This window comes from Protopterus annectens, chromosome 2.part1, assembly GCF_019279795.1.
Source record: "Protopterus annectens isolate FY-2018-M chromosome 2.part1, PAN1.0, whole genome shotgun sequence".
Taxonomy (NCBI): Eukaryota; Metazoa; Chordata; order Ceratodontiformes; family Protopteridae; genus Protopterus; species Protopterus annectens.
The window spans coordinates 1,429,202,127-1,429,228,331 of record NC_056729.1 but is presented as its reverse complement, the minus strand read 5'-3'; the positions used below and the strand labels follow the sequence as shown (position 1 = coordinate 1,429,228,331).

The 26,205-nt window shown below is 42.8% G+C and overlaps 1 protein-coding gene across 2 annotated transcripts in view; it reads right to left on the bottom strand.

The window, feature by feature from the left end:
* The window catches only part of FAM193A (family with sequence similarity 193 member A), a 2,395,037-nt gene that overhangs the window by 888,740 nt on the left and 1,480,092 nt on the right, over window positions 1–26,205 (bottom strand). For both annotated transcript variants that reach the window (XM_044062897.1, XM_044062898.1), the window contains one exon: window positions 23,369–23,617. In XM_044062897.1, coding sequence (XP_043918832.1) covers window positions 23,369–23,617 — 249 coding nt within the window. The remainder of the gene's footprint in view (window positions 1–23,368; window positions 23,618–26,205) is intronic.

Genomic DNA, 26,205 nt, shown 5'->3' with positions numbered 1-26,205 from the left:
TAAATCCTTGGATGCAGTTAGAATATTCCAATTCTTTTTAAAAACATTACAAAACACATTTATATCGCTGGCATAAGTAACAGGAAAACGTAGTCTTGTATCATTGTGTTGTCTTTCCTTTGCCTCTTGATTTTCTATTCCCTCTGAGAAATAAGGACGGCCTTTCGTTCCTCTTACTGCCAGTGTTTCATTGACACATGCATCTATTTCAGAGTTGGAATAGCCTCTGCTAATAAACTCATCCTTCAATATTTCTGTTGCTTGCTTAAGTTCACTGTCACTGTTGTATATTCTCATATTCCTAATCATCTGTCCTTTCAGGACATTTCTACTAACATGTCTGGGATGCATACTACTTTTATGCAGTAGGCAATTTTTCCTTGTCGGTTTCCTTTATAAACTAGTTTCCATGTCTCTTAACCCAGATTTTTCAACCATAACATCCAAGAATTAAATTTTATCATAAGAATATTTGTGAGTAAATTTCAAAAAGTTTGTTGTTGTATGCAAATAATTTATGAAGTCTTTTAATTCAGTTTCTGACTTCCCCCATAAAATAAAAAGGTTGTCCACAAATCGTGTATACCATAGCACGTTTGCTATACTCATGTCCTTGCAGTAAGCATGTGTTTTCCCATTGCACCAAAGCTAGATTGGCGTAGCTATTGGCACAAGCAGTGCCCATAGCTATGCCTATCTTTTGTAAATAATAGTTGTCACCAAAATTAAAAACATTATTTTCCAGGACTATCTCTAGTAATCCACATATCATTCCAACCTTGTCATTGGGGAATGATTGCTTACTTATAAGTAGTTCTCTGATCCTTTCAATTCCCCATTGGTTAGGAATGACTAAAAAGGGAATTAATATCAAGTGTAACTAAAAGAAAGTTCTGATGCAACCCCTTTGTTTGTGTATACAACTTCTGTAAAAAGGTCTTGGTGTCTTTCAAAATTGAGTCACAGGTATCTAAGACAGGGTGTAAGTTCTTCTCTATAAAAGTTGACAATGATTCCGTGGCCCAACCTTTACTAGAGACTATGGGTCTCATAGGGGGGCATGATAAATTTTTTATGAATTTTTGGCAATCCATATATAATAGGAATAATAGGATGTTCCATTCTAAAATATTTAAAAAGTTCCTCTGAAAACATATTCATCATTAACATATCAAAAAGGTAAAATTCAATTCTATCTAGTATTCCTTTTAAAACAGTATTACTAATCTGTACATATGTTTCATCATCTGATAGTAAATTCATCATTTGCTCTATATAAAAGCTTTTATCCATGACAACAATGCCTCCACCTTTGTCTGCCGGTCTAATCACAATAGATTTCAAGTTGCGTAATTCATTTAGTGCAGTCATTTCATCATTATTTAAGTTATAAAAATGTTTACTAATGCTCTAGCCAAACATATTCAAAAAGAAGGGAAAGATCATAATTTTAAATTCTTTGTGCTTGAGGTAGTTAAAAAGGCCTTAGAGGAGGTGATATAAAAAAATAAAACTGAAGAACTAGAACAGAAGTGGATTATAAAATTAAATGCAGATAAACATTCAGGAGTACCAGCAGTCTGCAAGACCTCAGAAGTCATACCAGCCTCTGACAGGGTCTCAATATTGAGCAACTGAGCAGAAGTCTGATGCACCGCGGGTTCTGTAACCTCAGTAGTTGTATGTCTGAGTCAGAAACATTGGACTGTTAAAACATTTGAGACCTCAAACTTTTTCTTTGAAGGAAGACGGACATTGGAGGATGGATAATTAGCCATCTTGGACTGGGCCAGGCATATTAGACACTGGGCCTCAAGAAAGGTCTTAAGGGTAGCGCACCAAGATCTAAGGGTTTTTGGAATGAACAACTGACAAATACAGCAAGATTTGTGCTCACAATCTGGGCCTAGGCAAAAAAGACATTTGTTATGCAAGTCCTTGTACAGAATCTGGCTATTGCACTCACACTTGCCCCTCCTAAATGACATCTACAACTTTCAAACAGTAAAATGTAAAGTAAAGAAGATTCCCCAACAAGGCACTTACCTGGATGAAATAAAAGAAGCAAAGGTACCAAAGACCAAACAGAGAGTCTTCTGTATGGATGACCTGTGTTCCAGCTGGTGGATCCATGATGGTACGTCTGTCCTTATACCCCAATGCGTACGAACAGAACTCATACGGTGGATGTACAACCTAGGTAAGGCTTTGGTACAACCAGTTGGATATCAGTGTTGACGACCCATTATTCAGAAATATTGCAACAGTGATTTTAGTCAGGACATCAATCAGAAGGCAATGTGGATCTCATCCTATGAGCTCTGTTGAAGTTTGTTGAAGCTGCCTGCACCAAAGTGATAACATGGTGTTGGATCAGCACTGCAGATGCTAGAGAGGACTGGAGTAGATTAGAAACAAGGCAAATTGTCTTTTCTCTCCATAAGAAGAGAGCCTTCACAAATGGCAAAGCTAGTCCTGAAGGAGGTATCTTGGGATCTGAGAATCAAGATGAGACCTTCATGAGACACGGCCTGGGTCTGAAGTAGATACCTGGGCCAAACTATCAAGTGCCAAAATGCTGAGGAGAAGGAACAAATCCAAATATCCTAGAGTCAACCACAACCCCTATGCCCAGACAACCAACCTTTTGGCACCAGGACCCTGCAAGAATAGACACCAGAGTTGAGCACGTGAAGGATGCTGTCAGAGTCAAAGACATCCTGTTTAGTGGATTTTACAAAGGGACCCTGCAAGAAGTGCTTGGATCCAGTACTGCCTGAGCCAAAGGATGGACGGTGGAAGAAAGTAATTGGGCAGTGGAAGGGCCTGGTCCTGGTATACCCAAAGCAGGAGGAAAGGGAAGGACTCGATGTGGATCTCAGTCCTCAAGAATTTCTGCATTATCTTATCCAAGTCTGCCTCAGAGAGGATCCTTGACAACTGTATGGACCTGGAAGAGGCCACTGAGGGTGACATGAATCACCTATAAAAAGATCAGAGCAAAGGAGTAGTCAGCTCCTGAGAAAACATAAGCTCCACTAGTGAGGGAGGAGTTGTGGAATGGATCCAGATGAGATCAGGGCCCGACATTGAGGCAGATGACAGATCCTAAACTCCCAATACTTTGAGAAACGGACCTACAGCTCCTGCCCAATCCAGGTATCTCTTTTTCCTTGACAATCTCCTTTTCTCTTGGCTTTTCTCTTTCCCTCTTTTTTGATTTCTATCTCTTAGGCTTGTCCAGGGGCTCCTCTGATGATTTCCTGGATATCAGAAAGTGAAAGAGAGGAAACCAATTCTCCCATGGAGGGAAGGGAGAACACCCTTAAGTATCAGCTTGAACCAGTGGTACCATAGGGCCCGTGACACAAATGATGCACTCACCTCGTAATTTTCTCCCAAATGAATAATCCCCAGACAATAAACACATTATGCTTGAGGATCGGGGGAGGGGGGTTATAATCTGCCTGCAGACAGCACATTTGTTGAAACCTGCAGACTTTCTGAACATGGTTCAGAGGCCGGACGTAAACCAATAAAACAGAAAGGCAACTACACTAAGACATTAACTGTCAATAACAGTATCTAAATAGCTATCATAAAAATTAACACTGAACTTTTTTTTTTTTAAATAAAAGTTCTGTCTATATTTTTTTTAGAACAGTTCTGCCTAAAGACTAAGACAATAACAAACAAGGGAAGAATAAAAGGGGAGGGAAACACCAGAAGATTATGACTACCAAATGGTTTAAGAGGAGAAATTTAAAGGTTAAACAGTAATGTGGTGTGAAAATACCATGAAATAAAGAATAGCTGTGTAAAATCTTACCATAACGATAGATGTCCTTCTCTTCACTGTTGCAGTATTATTTACATTAGGGAGTTCTCAACCACAGGTGACCCAACGTGGACCAGTATACAAAAATCTTCCACTACTGTAGGGTGTGTGGTACACTGTACATAGGTTACTATTACACGTTGGCCAAAAAGGCAACTTATGCATGCACTATCCTCGAAACTGAATGCCCCAGGAGGAATGCCAGCTTAAAGAAAGTAGGTAAAGAACCAATCAGGGGGAAGGAGGGAGAGATTGGAATACCGCAACAGTGAAGAGAAGGACATTTATCATTAAGGTAATATTTTATACAACTATTCTATGTTCTTCTATTCATCTGTTGCAGTATTCTTTACATGAGGGAGAGTACAAAAGCTCATGAGGAGAGGGTGGAGGAAAAAGAAGAAAGCTATGGGGTATGGCTCTGGCAAAACCTGCTCTAGACTTAGAAATGCCATCCAATTTGCAGTGTTCGGTGAAGGTATGCACAGAAGCCCATGTAGCTGCTTCAAGAACAGAGCTAGTATCTAATCCCTTGAAGAAAGCATCAGATGAAGCTACAGTCTTAGTGGAATGAGCCTTGACAGAAGAGGAAAGGGTCTTACTCCGATTCACGTAAAACAAAACAGCCTTAAAAATCCAAGCAGAAATGGTCTGCTTGGAAACAGGCAATCTCCAGAGCCCTGGGATGACAGGAAACAAAAAGCTGGTCTGATTTCCTGATAGTTTTTATTTAGACAAGACTAAATCTAAGTTGTCTATGCACATCCAGGGTGTGCAGCACCTTCTCACTAGAATTCTGGGGAGAAGGAAAGAAGGTAGGTAAATGAATGGACTGGCTAAGTGACACACAATTCATTGACTACCTTGGGCATAAAATAAGGGTTGGTTATATGCAAAGACACCCTGTTTTTATGAAAAAGCAAAAAGGGGGGGGTATTAGGGCCTGGAGCTCAGACACATGGCTGGCTGAAGTTAAAGCTAGTAGAAGTACAGTTTTCCAGGAGCAGTGTTGCAGGGAAGCTGATAAAGCTGGCTCAAAAGGGGGGGGGTGTCAGTTTTTCAAGTACAAATTTAAAATCCCAGGTAGGTGGGATAGGTTTCCTGGGAAGTCTAATGTGAAGGACGCCTTTAAGAAATGGTTTAGCCTCAAATTTGTTGGCTAGAGGTGGGGGATAAGGACAGACGTGCAGAGACAGCTGACATGTGGGCTTTCACAGAAGAGTAGGCCAAGCCAGCATTGAGCAATTCACACGAATAAGAAAGAACTAAGGGGACTTCCACTGACAGTGGATCCTGGTTTCACAGAAGACACCAAAGTTAAAAACTCTTCCACTTGGATAGGTAAAAATTTCTGGTACTGGGTTTCTTGGCCTCCTGCAGAAACCTTAGCACATCCTCACAGAACAGGTGTCTAAAGGAATTAAAACCCAGTTAACCGGAGAGTCAGCTGAAGGGTAGACCAGTGGGGATGGGGATGGATGAGAGTTTCTTTGTCTTGTGGTAAGTAGGTCTACCCTGTGAGGTAAATTTTGGTGACTGCCCTTGGATAAATGCAGGAGTAGTGGGAACCAATGCTGTCTTGGCAAAAAGGGAGTCACCAGTAAGATTCTGGAGTTGTCTTGCTAAATTTTGAACACAACTTTCAGAATGAGAGGAAGGGATGGGACTCCATACAGAAATATCCTTTCCAAGAGAATGAGTGGATGTCCACCTTCCACAACAGAGGATGTAGAACTCTGGCACAAAATTGTGGAAGTTGCCTGTTCTTGGGGGAGGCAAACAGATCTACTCGCGGTATACACCACTGGTGGACAATGTCCAGAAACATATTCCTTTGAAGTATTCATTCATGGGATTGTGTTAGGGATCTGTTCAAGGTGTCTTCCACACAATTTTGGCTAGATGGAATGTACACTGCCTGAAGAGTCACCTGGTACTGGACTGTCACATCTCAAGCCTGGAGTGCCAGCCTGCATAGTACCTAAGATTTGGTTCCCCCCTGCTTGCTAACATACCAGATGACAATATACCAAAGGACCATAATATTGTCTGTGAACAGCTTTAAGGATCCTGTGCGGAAGAAAGGATGAAAGGTCTGAATGGTTAGTAGCAGCACCCTCATGTCCCTTACACTGATGTCTTCCCTTTGCTGAGAGGGGGACCATCCTCCCTTGTGCTTTCAAATTTCCAAAAGCTTCCCCCTAACCCACATCCAAGGCATTTGTGAACAGCTCTTGCACTTGTGGCAGAGGATGGAAAAGAAGTCCTGAGTTCAGTGACACTTGTTTTATCCACCTATGAAGTTCTTTCTTCACACAGGGAAGGAGAGGAATTGGAAACTCCAGAAAATGCAAATGCTGCATCCAAACTGACTTTAGAAATCACTGGAGTTTTATCATGTGAAGTTTGGCAACAGGTAGAATAGGAATGACGGATGTCATGAATCCCAAAACCTTGAGGAAGTCTCTGGCTGAAATGTGGTGCAGAGGCAGAAGGTTTTGGAAGTAGGAAGTGAGGTCCTGTGCCTTCTGAGGAAAAAAGGCCTTCATGAGGTCTGTCTGTATCCTGTACCCCAGGAAGATTTAATCCTGAGAAAGAGTGAGAACAGACTTTTTTGTGGTGTATGGCAAATCCCAGATACTGCAGAAGTGAAATTGCAGAGAGGATATTTTGCTCCAAGATCTCTGGAGAGGTTGAAAGAAAGATTGTCCAGGTAAGGGAAAATGTGGATGCCTTGGAGCCTGCAGTAGGCAATCACAGGGGCTAGACATTTTGTAAATACCCTTGGTGCAGTAATGGCCAAATGGCAAAGCAGAAAACTAAAAATGCCAGGAAGCCACACAGAAACATAAAAACTTCATGCAGTTGGGGTGGATGGGAATGTGTAGGTATGCATCTTTGATATCCAGGGAAGCCAAATAGGCTTGTGGCAGAATAACAGGAAACAATGTCTGAAGAGTTAACATACAGTAGGTGGGTACCTTCAAAAAGGTGTTGAGATAAGAAAGGACCAGAATGCGTCTTCCAAGAACCATCCTTTCTGGGCAATAGGAACAATCTAGAGTAGAAATCTCTTCCTTTTTGATCTTGAAGAACCTCCTTGAATGGACCCTTCTCTCTGCAGGTCTAGCAGTACCTCTGGAAAGGAAGGTAATCGTTCCCTTGGTGGTTGAGGGATTCCTCTGAAAGAAGGTAGGGAATCCCTTACCAGAAAGTATGTTTTTTGAATGAAACAAGTACTTGCGTAAAATCTTATCATAACCATAGATGTTCTTCTCTTCCATGTTGCAGTATTCTTAACCTTTGGGATTCCCCATCTAGGTGACCAGAATGTCTGGTGAGTACACAAAAGACTTGTGCTACTGCATGGTACATGCAATGTCTCTCACACAGCAAGGTAGGCAACATGGACCATAAAGGTGACATCAGCACATACCATTCCTCAGAACTGAATGCCCCAGGTGGAACAGCAGTCCAAGGATATGAGGTAAATCACACCATCCAGCAAACAGCAAGCACAAAAGGGGGTAGGAGGGTGGGATATAATACTGCAACATGGAAGAGAAGGACATCTATAGTTATGGTAACATTTTACACAACTATTCTATGTCCTTCAATTCCTATGCTGCAGTATTCTTAACCTTTGGGAGAGTACTAAAGTTAATGGAAAGGAAAGGGAGGATATATTAGAGGAGGAGTCTATGAACCCCTGCAGGATTGCTCTAGCAAATCCTGCCCTGGACATGGAGATAGCGTCCAGTTTGTAATGTTTGGTGAAGGTATGGAGAGAGGACCATGTGGCAGCTTCCAAAACAGATGCAGTGTCCAGACTTTTGAAGAAAGACCCTGAAGAGGCTACTGCTCTAGTGGAGTGAGCTTTCACAGAGGTAGGGAGTGTCTTCCCATGGAAGACATAAATGTAAGAAAGAGCTCTAGAGATCCAAGCAGAAACAGTTTGTTTGGAGAGAGGTTTTCCCAGTGCCCTGTGATGGAAGGAAACCAACAGTTACTCAGATTTTCTAACAGGTTTGGTTTTGTCCAGATAAAAATGGAGTTGTCTGTGCACATACAAGGAATGAAGTACCATTTCACTAAGGTTTTTAGAGTTAGGAAAAAAGGTGGGTAGATGAATAGACTGTTTTAGGGCCAAGTCATTAACCACCTTGGGTATAAAGGAAGGGTTAATACAGAAAGATATGTTGTCCTTGTGGAAAATGAAAAAAGGCTGGCAAGCCATATGGGCTTGAGTTCAGAAACACTCCTGGCAGAAGCGATGACTATTAACAGGATTGTTTTCCAAGTACATTATTTTAAGAAAGCTGATCCTGCAGGCTAAAAAAGAGCCTGTGTGATCTTTTCCAGGACAAAATTTAGATCCTCAGAGAGGAGGAATAGATTTCCTGGGAGGTCTAATGTGAAGAACATCTTTGAGGAAGAGCTTGACTTTCAACCTTGAAGCTAGAGGAGGAGAGAAGGCAGACATGCTGAAATGGCTGACAGATGGGCTTTAACAGAAGAATAGGCCAACCCAGCCTTAAGTAGCTCACACAAATAGGAAGAACCTACTGGGATGTCCACTGAAAATGGATCTAGGTCTTTCTTTACACAACAGATGGAGAACCTCTTCCATTTGGATAAATAGGATCTTCTAGTGTTGGTTTCCTGATCTCCTGCAGTACTAGAAGCACGTCCTCAGAAAAAAAAACGTGTCAGAAAGGGATCAAAAGCCTATCACCCAGAGAGTTAGATTCAGGGAAATCAGGTGCGAGTGGATAAGAGGCCCCTTGTCTTGTGTGAGAAGATCCAACCTGTGGGGTAACTTGTGATGACTGTCCTTGGCTAAATGCAGAAGATGACGGAACCAGCACTGTCTTGGCCAAAAGGGAGTCACCAGCAAGATATTTGGCTTGTCCTGCTGCATCTTCAACAGGACTTTATGGATGAGTGGGAAGGGGGGAATGCATAAATAAACATCCCCTTCCATGAGAAGGATAGGGTGTCCACCTTCCATACCAGAGGGTCTGGAACTCTGGCACAAAACTTTGGAAGTTGTCTGTTCAAGGGGGAGGCAAATAGGTCTATTTGAGGAGTACCCCACCGTTGGGAGAATATCCAGAAACACATCCCTGTGAAGCATCCATCCGTGGGCTTGTGTCATGGACCTGCTGAGTGTGTCTGTCATAACATTTTGAGCTGAAGGAGTATAAACTGCTTGCAAAACTTTCATTTGAGAGCCATTCTCCCAGACATGAAGGGCCATCCTGCACAGCAGGTAAGATCTGGTACCCCCTTGTTTATTCACTTACCACAGAAAAGTAGTGTTGTCTGTGAATGTCTTCAGGGGTCCTGGGAACAAGGAGGAGAGAAACGCCAGGATCAAAGCCCTCATTTCTTTTACATTGATATGTTGGTTCTTGACTGAGGGTGGCCAAAGACCCTGGACTTTTAGTTGCTCCCCACCCCAAGTCTGAGGCATCTGTGTGGAGTTCCTGAGCTGGGGCTGGTTGCTGAAATGGAAGGTCTGGATTCAGTTGAATGTGTTGACCCCACCATTGAATTTCTCTCTTTATGCAAGGGAGAACTGGGAGTAAAAATTTTAGGGGATGGGCACTGGACTTTCCGCAAGTGAAGTCTGGCTTGGGGTAGCATGGGAATCAGTGATGCCATGAACCCTAGCATGTACTCCCTGAAGAAGATGGAGGTTAAAAGAAGTAGGTTATGGAAGTAGTTGAGCAGAGTTTCCACTTTTTGAGGAGGGATGAAAGCCATCACCTGATCTGTTCTTAATCTGCATCCTAGAAAAATCTGACCCTGGGAAGGAGGACTTGCTGCAGTTTATGCCGAACCCCAGGCCTTGTAGCAGGGAAATAGTAAAGGCTAGGTTTTCATTTAGAGTGTCTGGGGAGGGGGGGGGGCTGCTTGAATTAGCAAGTTGCCCAGGTAAGGGTAGATCAGTACTCCTTGCAGCATGCAGAAGGCAATGACAGGAGCCAAGCATTTTGTGAATACCCTTGGTGCCATAGAAAGTCCAAAGGGCAAAGCACAGAAATGAAAATTACAGGAAGCAAAAGAAAACCATAAAAACTTCCTGTATTATGGATGAATGGGGATATGCAAGTATGCATACTTGATGTCCAGAGTGACTAAAAAGCCCTTAGTGTGCAGGAGAGGTAAGAGAGTTTACAGAGAGACCATACAAAAAGTTGGCACTTTGAGGAAAAGGTTGAGGTGTGAGAGGTCTAGAACTGGTCTCCAAGGACCCTCTTTTCTGGGAACTAGGAATATTCTTGAATAAAACCTTCTTCCTTTTTATAGAGGTGAAACTTCTTGAATATTTCCCTGATTTAGCAAGTCCCATAGGATTTGTGGGAACAGATGAATCTGTTCCCAAGGGGGTTGTGGAATGTCCATGAAGGGAAGGACAGATTTCCATACCATATGATAGCTGTTTTGGCTAATGGAAAGGACCATCTGGTCAGAGGTGATCACTGTCCATGAGGGGAGGGAAGAGAAGAAGATAGGCACTGGGAAAGGGGGATGTTTGCGAGATATGCCAAGTAGTTACAGACTACCTGTCCTGTCCTGAAAGGTGCGCTTTTGGGTAGGGGTTTGTTGGAGTCTGGAAGATCCCTATCTGCAACCCCCTTTCCTATGGAAAGAAGAGGAACTGCATTGTCTCCTTCTGACGAAGAGGAACTGCATTGTGTCCTTCTGACAAATTGTGTCTTGGAAGGGTAATTTCTGTGGTATTTAGGGACTAGGGACACAAAGAGGTGTTTCAGTTTCTTAAGCTCTTTACCTTTGTCATACAACAATTTGAATAGGGATGCAGAGTCAGCAACAAAAAGGGCATAACTGTCCGGATGTCATCCATAACTTGAGCTTTAATATCTTCAGGCAAAGGCAAAAGTTGCAGCCATGACTACCTCCTAAGTACAGAATCTGAAGCTTCTGATCTTGCTGATACCTCAGCTGCATCTAACTGCATTTAGAGTGTCTAAACACCTGGGTTGAAGTAGACAGTAGAGAGTCAAGCTACATCTTGGCTGGAGCATCAAGAAAGTCTGATCCAAGCTTAGAAGCTTGGGAGAGCAAGGCCAGGACGTGGTTAGTCATGCGGGTCTGGGTAGTTAATGGCTCTGAATGCCAGGGTGGAGAAGGTAAACACTTTTTTCCATAACCTTTCCTTCACTTTACTTTCCTTGTCTGAAGGCAGCAGATTGGTATAAGGATGCAATATGGATGGCTTGTCTGCTGAGAGGAAGATAACTGCAGGGTCTGCAGGAGGACATTTGAAAAAGAACTTACTGTCCTCAGGAACCTTATAGAATCTGTCAGGCCTTTTTTTGGTGCTGGAGGTTGAAAATCTGGACTCAGGCACTGAAAGGCATTCAGAAAGGCAGGGACAAGGAGAATCCATCTGCAACAGGTCGTAACATCTTTTTATAACTTCAGATACTTGACTATTTTCCCATTTGAAGTGATCTCTCATCCTGGAAATAGTTTCTCCAAAGGACAAATCTTCCTCAGGAGAATCACCACTGCTGGAATCTTACTCAGGGGAGACTAAATTTGGGAAGTGTAGAACAAGGATTCATCAGATGAAGAAGAAGAACCTTCTGCACCAGAGGCCTGCTGTTCCTCCACTGATTTATTGGGAGTGGGGGAAGGGACAGCGATGGGTGGAAGGTCTGAAGATGGGTTTAAAGCCAAGAAGGCATTCAAAATTCCCTGAGAGAAGGTTTGCCAATCAGGAGAAGGATCCTGAGGAGAGGAAACATGTTACCGTTTCTGCTTCTTTTTACCAAGAAAATCCACTCTAGGTTGTGAAGAAATAGCAGACATATGACTCAGCTCTGTGTCAGGCGAAGGGATTGTTAGAGATGAGGGAGCTAGAGGAACACTGCTTGGGACATCTGAGTTAGTGGGTCGTGATTCCTTCTTATCGCCCTGAACAGACATCTGCAATGCCTCTGTGAATGTGCCAGTGGCACCCTCCTTAACAGCTTCTGAAATACTTTCCGCTGCAGTTTGTGAACCACAGATCGAATGGGCCTCTAGGCCTTCAATGGCCTCAAGAGAAACGTCCGAATCCAGAGGTGCAGCCGAAGACTTGGGCCTGACCTTTCTGGCCGTGTTCAGTGGCTCATCAGATGGACCTGCAGTGCCCTCCATAACAAAAGCTAACCGTTTCAGACGTTGGTTCTAGAAGCAAATTTTCAAGGCTGACAAATGACTACAAATGGTCATGGAGACGAATGCCTGGCAAATCCCACAAGACTTGTAATCATGCTTGGACCCTAGGCAAAACAAACACCGATTGTGTCGGTCTGTATGTGGAATCTGATGTCCATAAATGCACTTGTCCCTCCTAGATGACATCAACCTCAAAAATATGCAGTACCAAAGAAAAAAAGTATTCTCCAACAGGGCACTTACCTGAAATCACTCCGTGATCAAGCGAACAGTAGAAGCTGTCATTCGGACTGGCGGCACAGAAATTCTGAGGAATGGTACATGCTGACGTCACCTTTACAGCCTACATTGCCGACCTTGCTGTGTGAGATGTTGCACGTACCATGCAGTAGCAAAAGTCTTTTGTATACTGGCCGGACATATGGGTCACTTAGGCAGGGAATCCCAAAGGTTAAAAATACTGCAGAATAGGAATAGAAGGACATTCCAGAAGTCTTGAGTTATGCTTTCACAGGGTGGCAGAGACAGAGAGAGGTGCTGGGAAAGAGGGCTGTGGGTGAAGTGGTTTGGTCAGTCAGAGGGAACCAAGCTTGTCAAGAAAGGGCTGCATCTGAGCCAGAGTTGCAGGAGAATCCCTGGCCTGCTGAGGCATCGTATCACCCTTTTTTCTTTTAGGTGGAGAAGGGCAGGAGTGTCTACGTACAAATGTAGGTTTTGCTGGATAATGTAGTTGATATTTAGGCACTGGGGAAAATAAAAAAGTGTTTCAACTCCTGCAATTCCTTACCTTTTTCCTGCACAGACTAAAACAAGTCAACACCTGCAGGGCCTAACAATACAGAGTTGTCTAAAGAGGCATACATAAGATTAGATTTAATGTCCTCTGGTAAAAGCTGGGGTCTTTAACCAAGAAAATCTCCTTAAGACACAGCCAGAGGCAGCTGTCCTGGCAGAAGCCTCTGCAGAATCACAGATGCATCTGATGGAATGGCAGGCTACATGAAAGGAAGCTCCAAGTAAGGATGCAGCCAAAGTCTTATTGTCTGAATCAGGCAAATGAGAAATGACCTGACAAGAGTTTGGTCATGTGTGTTTCGTAATTAATGGTTCTAAATGCCAAGGTGGCTGAAGTGTACACTTCCTTGCCCAGTCTTTCCAAGATCCTGCTTTCCTTATCTGAAGGAAAGAGAGATGTTGAAGGCAGTAACCTGAATGGTTTGTCTTAAGCCACTGAAATAACCAACGGATCTGCTGAAGGACATCTGAACAGGAACTTGCAGTCCTCGGGTACCTTGTAAAATCCGCCAGGCTTCTTAAGGGCAGGAGGCTGGGAAACTAGGGTCTGTCAGGCAGAGGCAAAGGCATAGGCATCTAGAAATGCAGGTAACACAGGAAGACTAGATGAAGTGCTAAGGGATTTCACCTGCAGAAGATTATAGTATCTCTTTTGTACTTCAGATACCAGACTGCTATCCCACTTGAAAGGATACTTCCTTTTGACCAGTCTCGCTCCAAAATAGAGTTCTTCCATGAGTGAGTCAGTACCACTAGAGTCCTCCTCTAGGGAGGCATAATCTAAAAGGGGTGGTCTGTGAGGGATAGGCCAGGGATTCATCTTCTGAGGATGTCCACTCTTATGATGAAACCTCTTTGCTTAACCCTGTCATGTGGAGAAGTAGTGTGTGTGTGTGTGTGGGGGGGGGGGGGGGGGCAGAAACACCAAAAGGAAACTTAAGGGACATAACAGTTTTGAAAAGGCCTTGGGTGAATTGTTACCAATCACTCTAAGGGTCTTTTGGAGGGGACAAGTGTTTAGACTTCTGCTTCTTCTTTTGATGCAGGTCTGCCCTATGTAGTGTAGGAGGCCCAGACATAGGCCTACATTCAATAATATCCCAAGTGAATTTCTTCCCACACAAGGATGTGAGGTATCGCCTTAGGGCCTTCAGTAATCACATGCCTCTGTTAGCCCTGTATATCCGAGACATATGCCTGCTCAGCCTCGGAAAGCATGCCTGTGGTCTGATCCAAGGTGGCCTCAACATTGGGCTCTGCCTGTGAATCGGAACCAGGAACCGTATGCACCTCTGGGCTCGCATCCACCTCAGGAGAGAAGTCCATGGTAAGAGGAGCAGCAGAAGGTTCAGGTCTCAGCTTTTTCGTTTTCCTCTTCGTAACCAACTTGACCCTGGGCCCAGAGGATCCCTCCATCGTGCTTTTAGCTAGCAACTTTAAGTGCTGGTTTTCCAAGTAAATAGTTAAGGAGAAAAGTCTACTATTTAGGGTCTTGGGCACAAAGGCCTGGCAAATAGGACAAGATTTGTGGTCGTGGGTATGCCCTAGGCAGAACAAACACTGGAGATTGCTTTCCTTATGTGGAATTTGTCTTCCACAGTGGCATTTGCCTTTTTTGGATGACATGAACCCTACCACAAAACAGTAGCAGAAGAAACAAGAATTCCCCAACAAGGCACTTATCTGAGAAAATCGCTGGAATACAGCAGAAGACTCAGCGAGCAGACCAATGTTCAAAGATGGCATTCAGACTGGTGGCAGAGAAGTTCTGAGGACAGTGCGTGCATACATCACTTTCATGGCCGATGTGCGCTATGTGCAACATACCACGTGACATGAAAGACTATGTATACTGGCTAATGTTGGGTTGCCTACGACAAAGAACTCCCTAATGTAAAGAATACTGCAACATAGATTACAGGGTCATAGGAGATTAGTAGGCTGTCGACCTGGAAGTCATTTTAAGCCTATCAGTTTCATCCTAATGTAATACCGTAGAAGTACTAGTCAATACACAAGACTGCATTTAGTAATGACTGCCCATGTCCAAGGGTTGTGGGTGCTATTCCCGGTAAGAATTTAGGGTGCCCCATCCACTCGTCCAGGTTCATCTTGAACAGTGTCATAGAGGTGCTCTGTTTCACATGAATTGGTAGCTTGTTCCAAAGACATGTCAGCTGCTGGGAGACAAACTTTCAGCATGTCCTACTTAAGTCGCAGGCCACATTTAATTCCCTAAAATGGGTGTAAGGACATCCTAAGCTACAAAGTAGCACCACAAAAAATGATCTGATGCTTTGAAGACACGATAACACCAAATTACACTGACTTCTGGTTTCCTCAAGAGACAAATGAGATATGAGGAACTGTCAGGGTGGAGGGGAATTACGGTTGGGGAGGAACCAGAGTCCTTGATCAAAAGTTTGAGAGTTGCCAGCATCAGATCTGGTCAGATCAGATATACCCTTTAGTTGAGACATATGAAAAAGACATTGTATCTTTATGTTGTCACTCTGTCTCTGGTCTTTGTTTAAAAAGGTGCTGTGAATCAGCCCATCTACCCACAAATAATAAATAAAAATAATGAATATTGTGAGACACTATGCACCTTCCCCTGAACAAAGCAATGGTAAACTGATCCCTAAGCAATGTATTCTGCAACAGAAATTATACTTCCTTCTGACCAGTCTCGCTCCAGTTTTTAAAATGCTCTCCCTCATCGAACAGGGTATTACTTACAAAGAAAGACAGTAGTGAAAGGGGCCGCAATCCATCCCTAGGATTTTCATTTTTTTTTCTCCAATAAAAGCCTTTCTCCGAGTTGGTCTTTTAAATTTGGAAAGCTGGGATGAAGGATCCCCATCAAGCAGGGCACATTATTGCAGACTCCAATTTCTCCAAGCACAGTGGCACAACAAAATACCTCAGGATAACATCAGCATTACTGCCTCATAAAATAAATGAGTTGAATGTTAAAGGGCTGTAATACCAACCTAGGCAAAGCACACAGTAAGAGTGAAGGACAAAGGCATGAAGTTGATGAAAACGTTGTTCCTCAAACAATGTAACAAACAACCAAATCATAGCAATGGTGCTTTCTGTGAAACAACCCCAAAGCAAACTGAACTTTAGTAGACAAGTAGATAGGGGAAAAAATGCAAATGGCTTTGAAGTGCAACATTTGGATTTTGGATGCTGACATGGGGGTGGGGGGGTGGCAGCAGCAGCAGTAAAACAATTAGAAGTCATCATACTTAGGTGCACAAATTGCTAATAATGTCTAATGTCCTCTTAATATTACAACTGTAACATTTTTAGATGGTTACTGAAATAATGAAACACGTAATGATAATGCTGATCCAGTTTTATCATTCTCCGCAGAAAGCTAAATCCTAACTTAAGACTTGCATGAGAAGCAAGGCCCCAAATCTTTTTATAGCCTTTACTATTCAAATTCTTTCTACACAAGATTTCACTGTATGGGAGGATTTTAATTTAAGGAAAAATATTAAGGGGAAATGAGAGCCACTTGGCCTGCTTATCACTGAAATAAGACAAGTAGAGGAACATTGTGAAAAGGTGGCCAATTTCCTACACTGGGTCCCCCATGAATACCTGAAATTTCACTTCAGATTTTGCTTACAAACTTTCCTTAACAAAAAAAAAGCCGTTAAACACAATAACCTTTCCATAGGAGCAGGGGGAGGGGTCTTCATCACTAACTCCAAGTAGTCTTCCTGTAGCTTCTGCCTACTCTTCCTGTTTTAAAAGATACGGTCACCTCTTGGCCAAGACTCTATTAAAAATCCTAGCTTCTGTCACAGCTCTTCTGCTACCTTCTTTTCTTCTTTAGTGAGTGGCCTATACCTTTTCATACCCTTTCAGATGCAGACAGGGCAACACGTAATGCATTCCTGCATCTTTTCTGTCAATATATTTGGAAATGGGGTTGTCTGAATCATATTTTGTTGCTCAATTATGTGCACAAAGCCAGAGTAACTACATCTACGTACCTCTGTATCCACTGGCCCTGCTTACTACTTTCTCACACTGGCTCCAATCACAAATGCTAATATGCATTACTTAATTAAACCTGGCCTACTAAAATGAAGCGGTCCTCAGCACAGTGCTGTAATGCAATAATATGACAATTTTTAATGAAGATAACTTAAAAAAAAATCGTATTATATATATATATATATTTTCTGTCCTTGACCTAGCACTCTTGTGTGGGGTCATTTACTGCACTGTTATAACTTGATATTACTTGTGAACCTCTGCTATCTCTGTAAAAAACAAAAACAAAAAAAAAAATCTTGCTTTTTTCCCACTTTTCTGAGAGTTAAAAAAGTTCAGTTACAGGCTTGCTGTTCCTGAACTGTTTGAAAGTTTCTGTGAGGCCATTTTTGCTTGGGCTGAAGAAGGGTCTCTGTGTTCATCAGTGGCAGTGACTAACATTGAGCAGCTTCCCTGCCCCCCGTGGAGGTGGTTACTGACTTGAAACTGTAGTTTTATTGGCCACTAGGGGTCATTTCCATAACTCCTTCATCTTCCTCTCTTAAAACCTAGTTGCCTCGTGGTTTGAGCGTCTTTTCAGGCTTGTTGGCTGTTGGTGAAGCACCCTCCAAGAGGAAAAAACGCTGAGAGAAGAAGGGAGCCACTTTTGAGATTTTAAGTATTTTTTCTCTGTTTATTTGCTAAGTTTTTCTGCATAGCTGCCTAGCTTGAGCATTTTCTGGCTTGTTAAACTTGATTTCTGTATTAGTAGCTGTATTTAGAGCACAACCAAAAGCTGTTTGCTGAATTTCCTGTTTGCACTTAATTTTAAATTGTTTTTTCTTAAAACTTGCATATTTTCTGTCCTTGACCTAGCACTCTTGTGTGGGGTCATTTACTGCACTGTTATAACTTGATATTGCTTGTGAACCTCTGCTATCTCTGTAAAAACAAAAACAAAAAAAAATCTTGCTTTTTTCCCACTTTTCTGAGAGTTAAAAAAGTTCAGTTACAGGCTTGCTGTTCCTGAACTGTTTGAAAGTTTCTGTGAGGCCATTTTTGCTTGGGCTGAAGGAGGGTCTCTGTGTTCATCAGTGGCAGTGACTAACATTGAGCAGCTTCCCTGCCCCCGTGGAGGTGGTTACTGACTTGAAACTGTAGTTTTATTGGCCACTAGGGGTCATTTCCATAACTCCTACATCTTCCACTCTTAAAACCTAGTTGCCTCGTGGTTTGAGCGTCTTTTCAGGCTTGTTGGCTGTTGGTGAAGCACCCTCCAAGAGGAAAAAACGCTGAGAGAAGAAGGGAGCCACTTTTGAGATTTTAAGTATTTTTTCTCTGTTTATTTGCTAAGTTTTTCTGCATAGCTGCCTAGCTTGAGCATGTTCTGGCTTGTTAAACTTGATTTCTGTATTAGTAGCTGTATTTAGAGCACAACCAAAAGCTGTTTGCTGAATTTCCTGTTTGCACTTAATTTTAAATAGTTTTTTCTTAAAACTTGCATATTTTCTGTCCTTGACCTAGCACTCTTGTGTGGGGTCATTTACTGCACTGTTATAACTTGATATTACTTGTGAACCTCTGCTATCTCTGTAAAAAACAAAAACAAAAAAATCTTGCTTCTTTCCCCACTTTTCTGAGAGTTAAAAAGTTCAGTTACAGGCTTGCTGTTCCTGAACTGTTTGAAAGTTTCTGTGAGGCCATTTTTGCTTGGGCTGAAGGAGGGTCTCTGTGTTCATCAGTGGCAGTGACTAACATTGAGCAGCTTCCCTGCCCCCCGTGGAGGTGGTTACTGACTTGAAACTGTAGTTTTATTGGCCACTAGGGGTCATTTCCATAACTCCTTCATTTGTCCTCAGAGGAGTGGTTTAAGGCAGTAACTTGTAGTTTATTGGCCATTTTGGGTCATTTCCTGTCTTTTCCAGCCCCCTGCTATAAAGCACGCTTTAGCGCGATTTACCGTTGCACACTAGGGCAGCGCCGGTTAAGCAGGTTTAAACTATTCAGGCTACCTAAAGTCCACTCTTCAAATTTTCCCTTAAAACTACCTTCCTCGAACTATACTACTGATCTAATCAGCGTATCCTGTAATTAAAAAGATCATCTCTACTTGACTCCAAGTAGACTATTCTCTATCTGTTAAACGTAGCACTTGATCCTACAGTACTTATTACCTTGATACGGAACTCTTGTCATAGATAGTACCCCAAAAAGGCAACCCCCCATTTCTCGGTCACCCACGTCCCCCGGAATCTTTTTTAAAGTTTTTTTCGTCTATTCCTTCTAGCATGTCGAGGGATCAGTTGCTAGTGTCCTCTCCTGCTCAGCTGGTGAACCTGGGAATATTGAGGCAATGTTACAATTGCCTCATGTACACAGACAACCCTCTCCTCCTCCCACAAAACACAAATACATGTGAGAGATGCAACTATACGGCCAAACTGGAGGCTGAGCTCTCTCAACATAGGACTGGCAAGACCAGTCAGGAGGAGAAGGTTACCACACACACTATAGACCCAGTCTCACATAGTACCATTACAACCTCAAATCATACACATAAACACACAAAGACATACTGGCAGGCTCTGATCAAAAATCTACCAAAACAGCAGAGGCCACCAAAGCAGACACCCAAACCACCACCACCTCAGAACACAACACCTGCAACACATAGACCTCACAGTCAGAGTGTCAAACAGTCACAGCCCTTAAGGCCAAACACAATGCCAGACACACTAGTCATTGGTGACTCCATAGTCAGACACACTGACGTCCCGCCACCAGACTGAGTAAGGAGAAGGTCACAGTAAGCTGCCTGTCAGGCTAGAATCCGCCACATATCGCAAGCACTCAGGTCTCTCAACAGCAGGTACAAATATGACTCAGTCATTGTCCACGCTGGTGTAAACGACCTGAGGCACCTCCTTGGACTACATGAAAAGAGACATTGAGGAGCTCTCTGATTATGTAGCCCAGGCAGGTATGACCCTGACCTTGAGCAGTATCCTACCTTCACCAAGAATGATGCCACAATACGGAGATAAGATGATCAGCTTTAACAATTGGCTTAAACACTGGTGTCATTCAAAGGGGACCCAGTGTCTGTCTGCCTGGGATGACATGCTGGACAAGCCACGCTGCTTCGCAAGGGATGGCTTGCACCTGTCACCCCTGGGATTCCGGATATTGGCAAAGGCTCTTGCCACCCCCATAGTGCCTTTTTTAGGCAAGGCTCAAATTCTAAACCTACCACCCTAGAACACAAAAAAGGAAAAAAACTAAGGGTAATGCTGCTCAATGCCAGAAGTCTAAATCTCAAAATGCACGCACTCGAGGCCCTTCTCAGTATGGAGAACATCGATGTCTGTGCTGTGACAGAAACCTGGTTCAAGGCTCCTGAGAGCACCCCAGCGCTATCAGGTTTTACCTCATATCATGCTCCGCCCCAAAATCCAGACAATACCAAGAAAGGAGGGGGGGTATCCATATTCATCAAGGACACCCACACCTCAAGACTGGTGGCAACGCACGATGCATCGGAGACCATCCAGGTGCAATTAACCATAGGCAAGACTGCTCTGCAAATTGTAGCATGTTACAGGCCACCCTCACAAACTCAGGAACCTCACATGGCCTTCCTGAAAACACTAGAGGGGATAAATGTATCACCAAACACCATCATACTAGGTGACTTCAATTACCCTAATATAGACTGGGATCACTACTCAAGCCCAAACACCCTAGCCCAAAAGTTCCTGGAATTCATAAACTCAAATGCCATGGAACAACTAGTCACCATCCCCACAAGAGGAGATAACATACTTGATCTCATCATCACGAACATGGGAGCACAATGTTCAACACCGGAGGTGTACCCCTCACTGGTGAGATCAGACCACAAACTAATCTCGCTGGAGGTCCTCATCCCACCCCACCTGAAATAAAAAGACCACAGTAAAGAACTTCTCAAAAGCCGACTTCACACTTCTAAAGACTAGTGTGGTCTCCTTTAAGGCCCCGAGCCATGGAAAACAGTACTCAAGCCGCTGAATCACTTACAAATGCCTTCTACCAGCACCTGCAGGACTGCATGGATAAGGCAATCCCAAGCAAAACAAAGACTCTTTGTACCAAAGGCAAGCGTCCAGTCTGGTGGACCCCAGCCATAAACAAACTCTACAACAAAAGGAGGAAGCTACTACAAGATAGAGCAAAATCCTTAAAAGGTAAGACACCCTTGATCACTATAAGTAAAAAACTAAGAGCTCTCATAAAATCATCCAAAGCAAATTTCGAGAGAAAAATGGCTAAAGACTCAAAAGACAATCATAAGGCCTTCTTTAGCTATGTTAGAAACCTGGGAGGAAACTCCCAGATATGCTCAGAGCAAGTTCAAAATGATGTGAAGATTACTGATCCTACAGACATTGCCAACATACTGGCTGACAGGTTCAGTGCAAACTTCTCCCCTCCCCAAAAGGAGAGATATCTATATCAAACGATTGCAGCCCCCAAACATCTCCAGCCCAAGTGAGAACTGCTCTCCAAAGCAAAAACACAGCATCCATGGGACCTGATGGTGTCCCCGGCTGTGTGCTCCATGAACTCAATGAGGAATTAAACCCACAGCTAGGACAGCTGTTTAATCATAGTCTTACCTCTGGATACGCACTCCAGGAGTGGCGACTGCAACTGTGGTACCACTTCACAAAGGCGGTGCCTCCACCGACCCTGGAAATTACCGCCCATTAGCTTGACAAGCCTTATCTGCAAAGCCATGGAGAGGATCATAATGGACCTCATAAATAAAGACATAGGGAATTTGCAGACTTTGGATCCAACCCAGTTTGGCTTTGTCAAAGGCAGATCATGCCTTTTAAACTTGGTTGACTTTTTCAAATAGTCACCAAAGCCATTGATGAGGGAAAGGCAGTCCATACAGCCTACCTCGATCTGGCTAAGGCCTTCGATACAATACCCCACTCGGGTATCATTGAAAAACTCATCAGCTTAAATGTCAACCTATACATCACAAGATGGGTTGCAAACTGGCTGAGTGACAGAACCCACAGGGTCAGAGTTGCTGGCGCCATGTCAGACTCAAAGCCTGTCACAAGTGGTGTCCCACAGGGCTCAGTCCTGGGCCCACTCTTGTTTGGCATCTACTTTTCCAAGTACAAGCAAACACAGGAGGGTTATGGCTGACAAAGTTTGCAGATGACTGCAAACTGGGCCATAGTAGAAAACACATCTGACACAGATATCCTTCAGAAGGGTCTCACAGAAACGGATAACTGGTGCCAGAGCCACGGCCTAAAGTTAAATGCCAAAAAATGCATAGTCATACCCTTCGGGAAAAACAAGGTTACCCATAGCTACCAAATAGGTGGCAATCCACTGAGCACAGAAGAAGTTATCAGGGACCTGGGGACCCAGGTTGATAGTAGTCTGTCATTCGACACCCATGTAGCTAAAGTAGTTAGGAAGACCTTCTACATTGCCCACCTTATCATGAAGGGATTCTCATCTAGATCAAGGGAGGTCATAGTCTCCCTTTATTCATCACTCATCAGACCAATGATTGAGTACAATGCCCCATTCGAATGTATCTGACCCGACACTTGCAGCAGCTGGAGAGGCCACAAAGTTCCTCACCAAAAGGATAAAGGGTCTCAAAAATCTGTCCTATGCTGCCCGACTGAAAGAACTCCAGCTCTATTCAGTCGCACAGCTTGCTCAGAGGTGACCTTTGCCTAACATACAAGGCCATGTCAAACCCAGATTTGATGAATATGCTTCACCTCAAAAATCTAGATCCATCAGAGCCACAAGGGCGGAGACTTAAACCTTGACACGGCTATTAATAGGGCGTGCTGGAGGGATAGATTCATCACCCAAAGACTCCCTATGCTGTGGAACAAAATCCCGGTACATGTGAGGCAGAGCACCTCGCTGGCCTTGTTCAAGAGAAATCTTGACCAATGGATGGGAGATCGCAGATATACCCCAGGGATTACCTCAGTGTCACTGCTCGACAGAGGCACAGCAAAATAATGGGTATAGTTCCCCATACTAAAGGGGTGGCGTAAGCCACAAAACGATGGGCTAGGCTTGTAAATGCCCTCGGGCAGATAGCCTAGTATGAACCTATGAACCTATATATATATATATATATATATATATATACATATATAGATATACATATATAAAATATGCATGTGTGTGTGTGTGTGTGTGTGTGTATATATATATATATATATATATATATATATATATATATATATATATACACACACATACATACATCTCTATTTTATATATGTATATATATATATATATATATATATATATATATATATATATGTATATGTGTGTGTGTACGTATGCCATTGCAAGATCAAAAAGCATGCAACATTCACACAACTGCATTTTTAATGCTAGCACTCTGAACTTATGTGACTTATCTAACATGCACAAAAAACATAGGTATGTCAAGAGTCAATACAATGTAGCACATTATGACACCGTCGTCTTTTCTCTTACCTTGTGTGTAAAAGGTGGAGATGTATAAAGAGAGGGATGGATTAAAGGACGGGATAAGTGAGGAATAGTATGTAATGGTAGATGTCCATGGATGTGTGGGTAAAGGTGCAGCGCTGGATGTGAAGGCTTTTCTGCATTTATAAACTGATGGCTGGTGGGGAGCCGTCCAACTGCCAGTGCTGATGCAGTCAGACTGGAAACTTCCTGCTTGCAAACATGGCACTCGCATGCATTCGGAACCTGGTCGATCTGTAAATAAAATAAGAATAGCAGTAATTTAAAGGGTGAAAAAAATAAATCCTCAGAACAAATCAAGTATTTGAAACTCTAGTCTTTAAACATCTGTAATTGAACAAGTACAAAAGTAGATACTCTACACAATACACTACATAAATACCATTATTTCAACTACTGCTGTTCTGTAAGATGATATTCAATTATAAAGAAAAAATATAGTGACAAGAAAAATGAGGGATAATGCTGTTAATCTCTCTGCTGCACCCTTATTCTATCAGCCATAAGCTTTTTTTTAACCTTCTCCATTGACCCATACTAGACTACTCAATACAGTTCGTCCTTTTCTATGAGACAGCATTTACTAAAATCAGATCTGAGCCACACTCATGCAAGCTGCGCTATTTCTATGAGACAGCATTTACTAAAATCAGATCTGAGCCACTCTCATGCAAACTGCGCTATCCTACGACTGCAACTCCACCCATACAACTTACTAAGAAAAATCAGTGCAGCCAAATTCACCCTTCCTGTTTGTATATGCCAAGTTCATGCTTAACTGCATTCACATCCCTATTATAGGTTCATAGGTTTATACTAGGCTATCTGCCCTAAGGCATTTATAAGCCTAGCCCAAATTTTTGTGGCTTACGCCACCACTTATATGAAAAAATACTGTGCCCATTAGTTTGTTGTGCCTCTGTCCAGCAGTGACACAGAGACGATTCCCGGGGTAAACCTACGATCTCCCATCCACAGGTCTAGATTTCTCTTGAACAGAGTCAGCGAGGTGCTCTGCCTCACATGGACCGGGATTTTATTCCACAGCATAGGGAGTCTCTGAGTGATAAATCTATCCCTCCAGCACGTCCTATTTATATCCGTGCTAAGGTTTAAGTCGCTTGCTCTAGTGGTTTTGGTGGATTTGGATTTTTGAGGTGGAGCATGTCCATTAATTCGGGTTGGACATGGCCTTGTATGTCAGGCACATGTCACCTCTGAGCAGACGGTATGCGACTGAATAGAGCTGGAGTTTCTTCAATCTGGCAGCATATGACAGATTTTGGAGTCCCTTTATCCTTTTGGTGAGGAACTTTTGGGGTCTCTCCAATTGCTGCAGATGTCAGGTGAGATACATCCCGAATGGGCATTGTACTCGATCATTGGTCTGATAAGTGAAGAGTACAAGGGAACAATGACCTCACTAGATCTGGATGTGAATCCCTTCATGATCAGGTGGGCAATGTAGAAGGTCTTTCTAACCACTTTAGCAATGTGAGTGTCAAAAGAAAGGCCACTGTCAACCTGGGACCCCAGGTCCCTGATAACCTCTTCTGTGCTTAGTGGATTGCCACCTATATGGTAGCTTGGGGTTACCTTGTTTTTCCCGAAGGGTATGACTATACATTTTTTGGCGTTTAACTTCAGGCCATGGCTCTGGCACCAACTATCTGTTTCCATGAGTCCCTTCTGAAGGATATCCGTGTCCGATGCACTTTCCACTATTTTTTATTTTTTATTTTCTACATTGTTTTGTCAAGTTTCTATAGCATATGCTTTTCTCTAATTTCCCTTTCTTAATAACTGCACTACTTATGACACAAATTACAAATTTATAAGTGTCTTACACAGTGAGAAGAAGACCCGAGCATTTCTCACATTCACTGCTCAGGCCATGGATAACCTTGCTATCCTAGTCATCTTCTCCTGCCTTTTCATACTGCAGTGCATTACTCAGCGGACATTTATAATCCCTAAATCATTTTCCTCCTTTACCCTCCACAGGAGCCATCACTACTAGCATATGTTTACTACCTGGAACTTTCCCCCACCACCAAAGTGCAATTTTTTTATTAAAATCCCAAATGCTGCTAACCCAACCACACAGCAAACCTCACCAGCTCTTCATGATTGCGACCATCTCTAACGCTCCACAGACAAATTAAAACTGCTTCTTCTGGACACTCATACAAGTAATGCCAGCCACTTAACAGACAATAATGTATCATGGAAGACTTGTATCACTTAAAGGACATTACTGTATCGGGAAGAGTTATAGAAATGACTTACCAGATTTGGTTTGGTCAATGCTCATGTGTCATTACAATTATCCCCTAATATTTACACCCATTATTGACACAGCTCAAAAGTATTCTCTAGAACACATACAAGCTTAACTTCTCAAAACCACACTCGCATGCTGCATGTAATAATCTCTCTAATTCAAACAGATCACGCCTCATTATTATTATATTTGCAAATCTTCTTCTTTGTTTCTTCGTGCAAGATGAAGATTATTCTGCAACTGTGTGGAAGTGATGTTGCCACAGGGAGAATAAAATTCTTTCAGCAGTGGGGCTCTAAACCCTTATCTCTGGTACTAATATTACTAGTGTGTGGAAAAAACCCAGCTGTTTAGGCATTTATTTACTTATTCTGAGGAAGCACCAACATTTTATCTATAGCCAGGTAGAGCTCTGAGCTATACAACTATAAATGAGCAGAGGTATTACAGGACTCAAACAGAAATCTGAAGCTTGTAAGAGGATGTGTTGATTTGGCTCTGCTATATAACTCAGAAAAGGCCTATAAAGCCGTTAAAC